Source organism: Dipodomys ordii, unplaced genomic scaffold, assembly GCF_000151885.1.
Source record: "Dipodomys ordii isolate 6190 unplaced genomic scaffold, Dord_2.0 Scaffold51, whole genome shotgun sequence".
NCBI classification, from domain to species: Eukaryota; Metazoa; Chordata; class Mammalia; order Rodentia; family Heteromyidae; genus Dipodomys; species Dipodomys ordii.
In genome coordinates, this window is record NW_012267267.1 from 2295418 (window position 1) to 2308370 (window position 12953).

The window sequence follows — 12953 nt, forward strand, 5'->3', positions numbered from 1 at the left end:
TGGTGCTGTGGCTCAAGTGGTAGAGCGCTAGCCTTGAGCTGAAGTGCTGAGGGACAGCGCCCAGGCCCAGAGTTCAGGCCCCACGACTGGACCCAAAACAAAACAAAACAAAAAAAATTCCTAACCTGTCCTTTAATAGTTGCTAATTAAACACTGCAGCAAACTGGTAGGATAAAGGATACAGTTCATATCTAGATGTGTTTTATTAGAACTAAATTTTAAACATTAAATTCATTTCCTTTAAGATTCAAACTTCTGGTTCCTTCTTGAAAATCATGTTACAGAACATTTTCAGAGATGAGGAACAAATGAAAAAGATTTTCAAATACTTGAAAAGTTACTGCTTCAGGGGTCCAAATTGCTGAGATATCTCATTCAAATTAAGAAAACCTATAATACATGAGTTGCTTTAAATAGAATGTACTTCAGGGCTGGGAAGGTGGCTCAGTGGTAGAGCGCTTGCCTTGCATGCATGAGGACCTGGGTTTGATTCCTCAGCACCACATAAACAAAAAGAAAAAAGCTGGAAGTGGCACTGTGGCTCAAGCAGTAGAGTGCTAGCCTTGAGCTGAAGAGCTGAGGGACAGTGCCGAGGCCCAGAGTTCAGGACCCATGACTGGACCCCCCCCCCAAAAAAAAAAGAAATGGGGAGATGAAGATGTAGGTCAGAAAATATACGTATCAGATCTAATGGACAACATAAAGATTTTTAGATATTAAAATTAGTCTGCATGCAGAATTCATGCTAAATGACCCTTTAGCTACTCATCACAAAAACAAACAGAAGTGGGTAATTACGTGAGATAATTGTCATATTAGTTCCCCTTACTATAGAAACCTTTTCATAATCTGTATGTGTCTCATAATATCCTAGTAGATAAATATACTCAGTAATGGGACGGTGTGTGTGTGTGTGAGAAAGTGTTGTACTCAGGGCAAAGCTGGTGCTCTACCACAAGTCAACCCTCCACTTCTGGCTTTTTGGTGGTAAAGTGGAGATAAGTTACACATTTTTCTACCTGGGCTGTCTTGGAACTGTGACCCTCAGATCTCAAGTGTCCTGAGCAGCTAAGATTACAGGCATGAGCTGCTAGAACCCAGCAGTAACATTTATTTTTAAAATTTACCCTAGTAAGAGTTGAAATTAAATTATTTGGACTTCCTCCATGTCCAGAACTGTGCTTACTACATATGGCCCTCCTTAAAGTTTCCAGATTGTCAAAAGTTCCCAGTTGAGAAAGATCTGGAAGAAATAAGCTCCAAGAAGCCAAATTTTACTTTTAAAGGCTGGATATGTTCCTCCATGCCAACTTAACCCTAACATTTACTCAGGCAGGGGAGAAAACCAGCTAGTACCTCGATGACTTCTGGCAACAGGAAGGCTCACTACTATGAGTCTTCAACTATGCAAACCTGAGTTATATTGAAATTAAAGGATTCTCGGGGGGGGGGATATATATATATACACACACATATATACTAATATTTACAGTACAGCACTCAATTGGTTTGCTTTTTGCTCTATGTATTTTGTTTTTATTTTTGCACTTTTGATGACTAAGCTCAAGGCCATACATATGCTCAGTAAGTGCTCTAGCACCCCAAGCTCCAGCCTTATGGATTGTTAGAATTCCTTCAGTTCACCAATCACTATGTAGTTACACATTCCTTCCCTAAATGTACACGTACTTGTTTTGGTGCCCCTGAACAAAAGACAGATTACAGATCCAAGCAGGTTTATCAGGCTCTATTTATTGATTGATTGATTTGATTTTTGGTCGGGTCGTGGGGCTTGAACTCTGGGCTTGGGCACTGTCCCTCAGTTCTTCAGCTCAAGGTGAGCGCTCTCCCACTTGAGCCACAAAGCCACTTCTGGTTTTCTAGTGGTTTATTGGAGATAAGAGTCTCACGAACTTTCCTGCCCAGGCTGGCTTTGAACCTCGATCCTCAGATCTCAGCCTCCTGAGTAGCTAGGATTACAGGCGTGAGCCACAGGCGCCCGGCTATCAGGCTCTATAATCTTTATCTACTACACCACAGGATCTCTACAAATGGTTTCCTGAGTTTGCAGAACATTTCTTCCCTACAAATTTAAGATGATACATTCTGGGAACATACTAGCTCATGCTATATGAATTATGTGACCAAGGGAAGTCACTTAGTCTCTGTTACTACTGTAAAATACAGGTATTATTACATAGAATATCCACTTAGCTTCCCCAGTAACACCCAACCTGCTTTTGAGGAATTAGGTCCTCTAATACTGAAGATTGGTAACAAGCATTATGACTCAAGTTAATCTGGTCTACATTCCCTAGCACACTGTTTCACAATTATGATAAGACCTATCATGCTTCCCAGAAAGCCACCTTAAAACATACCTGACTTAGGTCTTCACTATTCATTCTAGTCCAGGAATTGCCTCAGAAGTTTTCAATCACCTGAAAATTGACAAATGAGCAATCAGACTTTTGAAGAGCAAGTTTTAAAGACATACAAAATAAAAGATAGAGATCCTGCATGCAGTTTACACATTACAGGAAAGAAACATGCACTTTTTAAGAAATTTTAAGTAACATTTCACTATGAATATCAATAAGGGATCCTATAGGGCTCATCCTTGTACATTTTAAAATAGCTGAAAAGAAAGCTTTACTTTGGGGTGCAGCAGGAGGTCTAATCTACAGTCATTGAAATTTTTACAATGTGTCATTTAAGATGTCAGACTTTGTGCCCAGGTTACATTACAGTCACGTGTGATGGGCAGGATTATTAGAAGTTATGGCTAATTTATGTGGCAGCATGTTTTTTCTTTTTACAGCTATTTTTTATTAAACAAGTTTTGCAAAGTTTTAACATTAAAATTAACAGCTAAAGATTTGTTTATGCAAGTTGCTGTCACAGTTTATTATAAAAGAGAAATATGTGCTATTAAAATCAGACATTTAGGTTACCTTTGGTTTTTTGCGATGCATGTTAGCTTTACACATCCTGATTCTCTTGCGATAATTTTCCTTTAAAAAGGGGGGTATAGAGTGATCTCTTTTCATCAAAACAAGACATAATGCCCTGAAAGCTGACTTCAAACCATGGTTGAGAATTCAGTTATTTACACTTTATCACAATCTATAAATACATTGTTTTTGTTGGTGTGTTTTAAAAAGAAAAAAAATGTCCATCATGCACTGCTGCAGGCAGCTTGGCACTTCATACAAGAGAATTTTTCACCCCCGAGCAGTTTAGGCGGCTCTCAGGGAAGGCATGAGAACGAGAACTCTTGAGGATTAGCAGAGGAGTGGAAATGGGGCCAACCAATTCCATCATGTCCTCAGTGGTCTCAGGAGGGAGTTCAGGGCCAGCCTATTGTGCCATATTGTATCCCAGGCCAGCTGAATTAACATTTCTAGATTGAAAGGGAAACCTTTAAGGGAACCCAGGGTTTTCTGAATTGTCCTATCTAAAGGCAAGTGTTAACCCCTTCTGAGCTCAGAGATTTGCTGTCCCTCTTTAGGACCACCTAGGAGCTTTACAGAAGGTATTAGTTAAGGTGGCTGGCACATTAAATATAATAGTTATGTATGAAAACCAATTCAATTTTTGGTCAGTTGGGGTTTTCTTTCCAGAGATTAGAATATTTGATAGGACTTTCAACAACTGCCAGGGGGTAAAAAAGCTTTGGTTATTTTTTAACTAAAACTTAACAACTCAATAAACTTTTTTTTTTTTTGGTAAAACTTAAAATAAATCCCCCTCCCAACCATTTTAAAGAATGTCTCCAACTTTTAACAAGCCCATTAACTTTAGTTAATTTAAGTTTATTTGAAAAAGAAAGCTATTTTATTGTCCACCCAAAAAAATAAAATGACAATTCATCACATTTACTTTGATTAAAAAAGGACTAAACTTTATTGACAAACTGCTGCAGACATTTTGACATAAGTTTAAGCTACCTATTTAGGCAGACTTACACATGTAGCATTTAATCTTCCGAGAACAAAATGGGAGGACAGTACAAATCCAATTAGGACTTTAACTTATGTACAAAGTGGATTTTGATTCCTTTTTCATTCAGCTGCAGTGTCCCTTTTTATATCATGCTAGTGTTGAGACATACTTGACTAACTACCTTGGGAACAACTCAGTATTGACAATGTCAAGTTCATGGAAACTATCAGCTTTTGGCCTTAGTGTCCAAGTGAGCTTTTCATGGAGTGCAGAATCTCAGATGGACAAAATACTTCATATTTTTAAATACTGAAATTTTATTCACAGAACTATTACTGAAAGATCATTCAATTTAAGTAGCCAGCTCTTCTCCCCCAAACAACCTCTTAAAATCCTACATCTCCCTCCCCCCTAAGTATCTCTCAACACTGTATGTCTGGGGCTAGATTTCAAAACCCACATAATGAAAAAAGTCAGTTTTACAAACCTAATTTTGTTGTTGTTTTTTAAGTCAATTAACATTAAAAAAAATTGCATCAACTATTTAATTCATGAGGATCTTTCATATTAAAATTTAACCTTAAGATTCAATCGCCATGTGCTTTTAAAGGAAATGTTTTTAGAGACATCTGAGCTCACTTTTACATAGTGGCACCTACTGCCGTTATAGTTTGTGATTTTAAATATTAAACAGCCCTGAATTTTGAAATGTAGCCTAGTTTGGGATTCTGCAACTACAACTTTACGGGATGCCTCAAATCAAAACTAAGAGAAAGTTAACAAACCTTTACTTCAAAACCTTTAAGCAAGCAATGTCACTTTTGAAACTAACAGGTTTTTTTTTTTTTACTCAACTTATTTTTTTATTATAAAAGGTACACTTCTGTTTTTATTTAAACAACAAAGAAAAAAGCATCTACACACTTAAAAAATTAATTCGATATTCCTAAATCTATTTTAACTCATTTTAAAATACTACATACAGAAGCCAGAATGCAGAGTTAAGAATGGAGGAAGGTGGGAAGAAGGGTACCACGAAGAAAAACACTTAGACAATTACTTGTCTGTTGTGGGTAAAGCAACAGGAATCCTGGGAGATACAAGAAATCAGTAACAACTTTGCTCATAACTGATATTTTCCCCTCCTGTTTGTTTTTAGTAACGTCCATATGGATGCTCTCTGTATGCTCCTTTCACTGGCCTAGCTGGGGGGGCCTTCAGAGATGGCTTGGTCCCATTCCAATCATCTTGGCCTGTGGGGAAATAAAAGAGTTTATAAACCATGTATCAAAGCCATTTTCAAACTGATCAACAACACTGTTTTCTTTCAATTTTTTTTCTTCAAAGAACTTTACTTAGAAGAGAAATATCACAATCAAAGGCTGCCATTTTGCCCCTTTTAGTTTCTTAATACTGCCCCAGTGGCCCTTACTCTATATTCTGGTCCTCCTAACCAACCTATGCAATTCCCCAGTTTTGAGTAAAAAGAAAAGAACAACTCAGCAAAATGGATATTTTCTGCAGCATTCTCCAGCAACAAAGTTCTCCATAGCAAACATGATTAATATATCGGGTCCCCAAGTCTAGGAGTTATTAATCTAGTGAGTCTGTAATGGCCTTTACTGATACCAGAGCTATTTAACAGGCAGCCTCAGGCAAGGTAACTAAACTTCTGAAAATCTTTCTGACTGGAATTGGATAGTCCTCCTTTTCATGCAACAGCAAGTCAGGTTTCCCAGTGGAAGTTTCCTCTGGTTCTTTGGAAGAAGCATGCAAAAGCCATATTAAAATTAAAAGGTCCCCCCCTATCAACAGAACTGGTACTCACTGCTTGGGGGAAGAGGGGGGAGTACCAGATACAATACAATCAAATGCTGCACTGTTGAACTGTTTAGAAAGATTGCTCAGTTCCTTTCTTATGTTAACAGTCCAAGTGGCTAATACTTGTAATCCTAGCTACTTGGATCAAGGTTTATTGCCAGCCCAGGAAGGAAGGTCTGTGATACTCTCATACCTTCAATTAACCACTGAAAAGCCTAAGTGGAGTTGTTAAAATAAAAAGCCTGTGATGATTACTTATTTCTTTTGCTGACCTTATAGGAAGCTTATTTTCCCATTTATTCCTATGCTAATTCATTCCTGAAATATTTCTCCAGATGCCTGAAATCAGATACCTGTTACCATGATCACAGGTCTTAAATTCCACACAAAGTCAGAGACCCGTACTTAGACCCATAGTATCACACTCCATGTCCATCATTTCCCAAGAGACTTCTGAGTACCAACAAGACAATTTATTTTTCTAGTTCTATTTTACAAATAAAGGTAAAGCCTAGAACAAATTAACCATAGCAACATCATACCAGAAATACAACAGCCACCTATTTCTAGTTGTCTTTCCTTCAAAAAATAAAAAAATGCAGTTTTAGTCAATCAAATACACAGGGCTCCTGATAAAAGGGAAGCACAGAGGTACTTATAAGCCCTTTTCAACTGTGGTACATGAAAAGAGCAGTGCAGTGTTAATGACGGCAACTACCAACTACTTTTAGGCTAAACCTGTTTAAAAAAAAAAAGTTTCCCCAGGGCAAGCAACTAATTAGCTACTCCTTATCATTACAAAGGGCTGAACTCATCTTGTCTAGAAGCAATAGATGCAAAACTCCTCTTTTTTAGCTATGGTCAGAAAGAGACAGTAGGGGCTGGGAATGTGGCTCAAGTGGTAGAGCGCTAGCCTTGAGCTGAAGAGCTGAGAGACAGCGCCCAGGCCCAGAGTTCAGGCCCCACGACCGGACCCCAAAAAAAAAAAGAAAGAGACAGTAAACCAGTCTTAAGCCCTTTGCCAAGGACTTTCTGGAAGTCCCTCGGGTATGCTGAAAATACAGTATATTTAAAAGGCTGGTTTCTGCACATGGTACTCACTCCTCCCTCAGCAACCCACAGATGTGAGGCCATAATTGATGCTTGAGGGCACACTTGAGAAATATGTTTTGAACAAAACCTCAGGGAAGTCAGGTCCTGCTGCTGTTCCAGCTTCTATTGCTCTCATGGGATCAGGACAGAGTTGCGATGTCTCCAATACTATATGGAGGTGCCAGTAAACATCCTGGCTTAGATCTAGCCTTATAGCCTCTCCTCTGATGCAACAGGAATTACTTTTCCCTTTAAATGCTCTGAAGAGCCACATGTCATCGAGCATCTGCTCTGCTTGAAAAAAATATTTTTGTGCCAGTCCTGGGGCTTGAACTCAGGGCCTGGGTGCTATCCCTGAGCATTTTTGCTCAAGTCCAACACTCTACCATTTGAGCCACAGCTCCACTTCTGGCTTTTTGCTGGTTAATGGAAGATAAGTCTCATGGTCTTTCCTGCCTGGCTTGGGCTGGCTTTGAACCACAAATTCTCAGATCTCAGCCTCCTGTGTAGCTATGATTACAGTGTGAGTTACCAACACCTGACCTGAAATTTTTTATTAGTGAGACCCAAAGTTGCTTTAAAAATGAGTAGAGGGGGGCTGGGAAGGTGGCTCAGTGGTAGAGTGCTTGCCTTGCATGCATAAGGCCCTGGGTTCAATTCCTCAGCACCACATAAGCAGAAAAAGCCAGAAGTGGCTTTGGCTCAAGTTGTAGAGAGCTAGCCTTGAGCTGAAGAGCTGAGGGACAATGCCCAGGCCCAGAGTTCAGGCCCCACAATCGACAAAAACAAAACAAAACAAAACGAAACAAAAAAATGAGTAGAGGGCTGGGAAGGTGGCTCAGCAGTAGAGTGCTTGCCTCCCACGCATGAGGCCCTGGGTTCAATTCCTCAGCACCACATAAACAGAAAAGGCCAGAAGTGGTGCTGTGGCTCAAGTGGGAGAGCCCTAGCCTGAACTGAAATGCTCAGGGACAGCTCAAAGTTCAAGCCCTAGTACTGGTGCATGCGTGCGCACACACTAAGTTCCCTAACCCAACATAGATATCAGCAGCAAAGATCCAGTAACATAATCCAGATCAAGGCATCTCCTGGGGCTGGGAAGGTGGCTCAGTGGTAGAGCGCTTGCCTTGCATGCTTGAGGCCCTGGGTTCGATTCCTTAGCACCACATAAACAAAAAGAAAAAAGCCGGAAGTGGCGCTGTGGCTCAAGTGGTAGAGTGCTAGCCTTGAGCTGAAGGACAGTGCCCAGGCCCAGAGTTCAGGCCCCATGACCGGACCCAAAAAAAAACAAAAACAAGGCATCTCCTGTCTAAAGTAGAAACAATCGATATCAGCTAAAAAGTCTGCTTCTCCAATCTGTTCACTTGGACACAGCACCAGTTTTAAGACATGCACATCATAAAATTCAAATAAGAGCAGGGCTCCTAATGCCACAGTTACCAACACAGTGATATTCTGAAGTTTCTCCTAAGGTGTGTCTGACTCCCAAGGATGCAGTCAACCAGCATCCTGCCAGAAGCTTCTTTGCATAATTGCCCCATCACAGAACTAAAGACATACCATAAGCTTCATAAGAATCTTGAACCTCCCCATGTCCATAGTCATAATACTCTGAGTCCCTGAAAATCAAAGACAAAAGTGTTAAAACAAGTAACAAATACATCTCAGTCATGATGATAGGATTCTAGCCTTTAAAATTTTTAGAGAGCTGGGAAGGTGGCTCAGTGGTTGATTGCTTGCCTTGCAGACACAAGGCCCTGGGTTTGATTCCTCAGCACCACATAAGCAGAAAAAGATGGAAGTGACACTGTGGCTCAAGTGGTAGAACACTAGCCTTGAGTTGAAGAACTGAGGGACAGTGCCCAGGCCCAGAGTTCAGACCCCGACCCACAAAATAAATTTTTTTTTTTTTGAGAACTCAGCCAGGTGTTGATGGCTCATGTCTATAATCCTAGCTACTCTGTAGGCTAAAGATCTGAGGACTGAGCCAGTCCCAGCAGGGAAGTCTGTACTCTCATCTCCAATTAACTACAAAAAGCTGGAAATGCTGCTGTGGCTCAAAAACAGTAGAGCACTGGCCTTGAGCATAAGTCCAGGGACAGTGCCCAGGCCCTAAGTTCAAGCCTCAGGACTGGCACAGAAGCATGAACATGCCCACACACATACACACAAAATTATAGAGTACTCTGTAATGTAGTTACGGTATTTCTTAATAAATCAAAATTATTTAGCAGGGAGCTTCTGGCTCATGCCGATAATCCTAGCTACTCCAGAGGCTGAGATCTGAGGTTCAAAGCCGGAAAATCTGTGAGACTTATCTCCAATTAACCACCAGAAAACCAGAAGTTGGGTTGTGGCTCAAAGTGGTAGAGTGCTAACCCTGAGCAAAAGAGGTCAGGGACAGCATCCAGGCAGTAAGTTCAAGCCCCATGATTGACAAAAATAAATGAAAATGAATAAATAAAAGATACTTTCTGCTTCTATCCATGTTGTTACAGCCCAGGAATTTACTATTCCCAGATTCTGTTACTCAAGTTTGCTGACCCACATGTGTGCCTCAAATGTCAAAAGCAGAGAGCTAGGTGTGATGGTGTACCCCTGTGATCCTAGCACTCTAAAGGCTGAAATAGGAAGATCATGAATCTGAGGCAAGCTTGGGATGCAGAAAGGGGGTGGGGGAGGGACATAAACAAAAGGCAAAATTTGACTCATACTGCTCCTAAATCTCTGTTACTCCAACTCCAAACATTTATCTCTGGGAGACAAAATAGTATTTCCATTGCCTGACTCACCCTTGGCTCTGGCTGTAATAGCCTTCATATCCTTCATAACTCTGCTCTGCATATGTATCATCATATCCCTGGAACAAATAAAACAATGAATTAAAGTCACGATCCTAGAGTAAGAAAGGTAATTCAAATTCAAGGAGGTATAAGAGCTCCTAGATTAATAGACTTGAAAATTTCCTCTAAAGTATTAGTATCTTCTATGAACAGTCAAGAGAGAAAGAATTACTAAAAATAAACAAAACCCAAATATGATATACCAGAAGGTAAATGCAAGTAGGAAAATAGACTTGAACTATTATCAGGAGAAGCTACTTTAATAATATATTGTACAAAGCCAAGCACCAGTGGCTCACGCCTTTAATCCTAGTTACTCAGGAGGCTGATCATGGTTTGAAGCCAGCCCAGGCAGGAAAGTCCATGACACCCTCATCTCCAATAAACTACTCAGAAAAAAACTGGAAGTGGCCCTGTGACTCAAGTGTTAGAGTACTAACCTTGAGCACAGAGAAACTTAGGGACAGCTCCCAGGCCCTGAGTTCAAGTCCCAGGACTGGTAAAAACGAAACACTATACATTAAATAAAAAAAAAATACATTAAATCTACACACAGATAATAAACTATGCCTAAAGTGGAAAAATCTTCTCATAGTTCAATCCCTGTCATCCACATAAATGGCCAACATTCTGTCATTCAATCTTCGGCAACCTTCTAGATATTGGGAAATGGAACATTATTTTAAAAATATTCTTACATATTCTTCGTATGTTTCTGGTGCAGGAGGTGGAGGCAAAGGTATTCTCTGGATGCCCGCTGTCCGAGCTCTTGGTGTTGGAGCACCCCTTGCACTAGGTAGGGGTGGCACTCCTCGAGTCACAGTGGCACCTCTGGTGATGGCACCTCTTACTGGAGTACCACGCACCAAAGCGCCCCGGGGTGGCACAACACCACGGCCTCTATTAAAAAAAAAAAAGTTTATTTGAGATGGAGCTCTTAATCAATAGGTCAACTTTATGCTCAGATTTGTTTGCAACTTCTGGAGCTACATACATTTTATGATGCCTTAGATTACTATCTAAGCAAAGAAGTACATGGGTAAGTGACTCAGAGAGAACTTCTTCAGGTCCTATAGTAGATCAGTGTGTATCTTGACAGTTCTGGACAGTTTAAATACTCCATAAACTTTTAGTCACAACAGTTAAAATTCTGAAGCTGGACCAAAAAAAAAGCTAGGATTGTCTAAAAATGAAAAATCAAGTTTCAGTAGGACTGAAGCATCTGACTATAGCCAAAGTGCCGAAGATCTAGAATTTCATACCTGATATTACATCTTGAGAGCCCTACTAAGCTAGAGATAACAGCAGTACAGCTGGGCATTTGGGGCTCATGACTATAATCCTAACTACCCAAGAGGCTGAGATGGAAGGATCATGGTTCAAAGCTAGCCCAGGCAGAAAAGTCCCTGGGTGACTTTTCTCTCCAATTAGCCACTGGAAAACCAGAAATAGAGTTGTGGCCCAAAGTGGTAGAGCACTAGCCTTGAGTAAAAAAGCTCAGGGACAGTGCCCAGGCCCTGAGTTCAGTTTTGTTGGCCCAGGACTGACAAAACAAAACACCCAAAGCACCACCAAGAGAGAAATGGTATCAGTCAGTTTTTCATCCAATTTTTTGACTGCCTATTCTTACCTGGGAACAGGTGGAGGGGGAGGTGCAGCTCCCCGACCTCTTACTGGCACCCCACGTCCACGAGAGGGTTCAGGTACTCCATTCAAGTAGGACAGCTCTAGAAATTGTTCCTGGCAAATATCATCCATCATATCCTGGGAAAAGAAGGTATACTGTGGAACACCTCCATCTACTGAAAAGTCATCTGGTCTACCTGAACCTTGTATGTTAAGAATAACAAATAACTTTGAAGCCCAGAAAAGTCCTAGGGCACTCATCCTCTGAAGTCAAGTTACACCCTACTAGTTACTTCTTTGAGCCAAGTCCATGGCAGAATCCCTCATTTTTTACTTGGAGTTCTTCAGGATGTGGTCCTTGACTAGCTCTCCAGATCAATCCCATCTTCTCTCCATATATAGCTTCCTATCAAGCCATGTTAGACAACTTACAGTTCAGAGCCTAGCAAACTCATATATCCATTCTCTGCACAAAGTTTCCTTTTCCTAAAGTAATAAAAGCCACTACATTAATGAAGTTCTATGAATTAGGTACTATATAAATTTTCTATAGATTTTCTAGTTTAATATTAAAAACTATCCTGGGTAAATCGCCCCACTTTACAGTTGGGAAAAAACCCTAGGCTGAGCTAAAGAGGTGAGGGACAGTGTCCAGGCCCAGAGTTCAACCCCACAACTGAAAACAAAAGAAAAAGAAATTTAAGGACTTCAAGGTGTTTCAATATAATACCTTAAAGAGAAAAAGAATCCCCATCAATGGAAAACTATCTTTGAGTTTTTCTCTAGGATATTTTGCATTTTGAAAAATTGGGCAGGAGGGGGGATGTCTTAGGGCTTGAACTCAGGGCCTCTCTTGCTTATCATTTTCAATCAATGGTAGCTATAGCCATACTTCCACTTCCAGCTTTTTGCTATTTAATTGGACTTTACTACCCAGTCTGGCTTCAAACTTTCAGATCTCAAAACTCCTGAGTAGCTAGGATTACAGGAATGAGCCACAGGTGCACCCAACTTTTTTTTTTTGCAACAGTGTCTTGCTAAATTGTCCTAGCTATCCTCAAACTTACGATTCTCCTGCCTCAGTTTCTTGAGTAGTTGGAATTATAGAGGTGAGCAACTAAGCCCATATAGGCTCTAAAAATTTTTTAATTTTAAATTATAGCTATTTGAGGTTGAATATCAAATATTTGGAGGAAAAACAGTGATTGAAACATCAGAAACAGTCTCAAAGTTCTTTAATTAAAATTGAGAAAGATATGTTCATCATTAAAATTAAGAGATGGGTAGAGAAGGTGGCTCAGTGGTAGAGTGCTTGCCTTGCATGTATGCACGAGGTCCTGGGTTCAATTCCTCAGCACCACATAAGCAGAAAAAGCCGAAAGTGGTGCTGTGGCTCAAGTGGTAGGACACTAGCCTTGAGTTGAAAAGCTGAAGGACAGTGACCAGGCCCAGAGTTCAGACCCCACAACAGACAAAAAAAAAAAAGAAAATAAAAATAAATTAATTAATAAAATTAAAGAGGTGATAAAGCTCAGCATTACCCATGTTAGAGGCCTATAAACCTTTGATATGTAGCTACTCGGGAGACTGAGATCTGAGGATCATGGTTCAGAGCCACCCCTGGCA

The 12953-nt window shown here is 40.4% G+C and overlaps 1 protein-coding gene across 1 annotated transcript in view; it reads right to left on the bottom strand.

The window, feature by feature from the left end:
* Positions 1-2812: 2812 nt before the first annotated feature.
* Positions 2813-12953, bottom strand: part of Khdrbs1 (KH domain containing, RNA binding, signal transduction associated 1) — a 30641-nt gene continuing 20500 nt past the window's right edge. The window contains exons 5-9 of the mRNA XM_013020632.1: positions 11332-11465; positions 10400-10601; positions 9651-9718; positions 8419-8477; positions 2813-5198 (exon numbers count right to left, since the gene is read on the bottom strand). Coding sequence (XP_012876086.1) covers positions 5101-5198; positions 8419-8477; positions 9651-9718; positions 10400-10601; positions 11332-11465 — 561 coding nt within the window. The 3' untranslated portion in view covers positions 2813-5100. The remainder of the gene's footprint in view (positions 5199-8418; positions 8478-9650; positions 9719-10399; positions 10602-11331; positions 11466-12953) is intronic.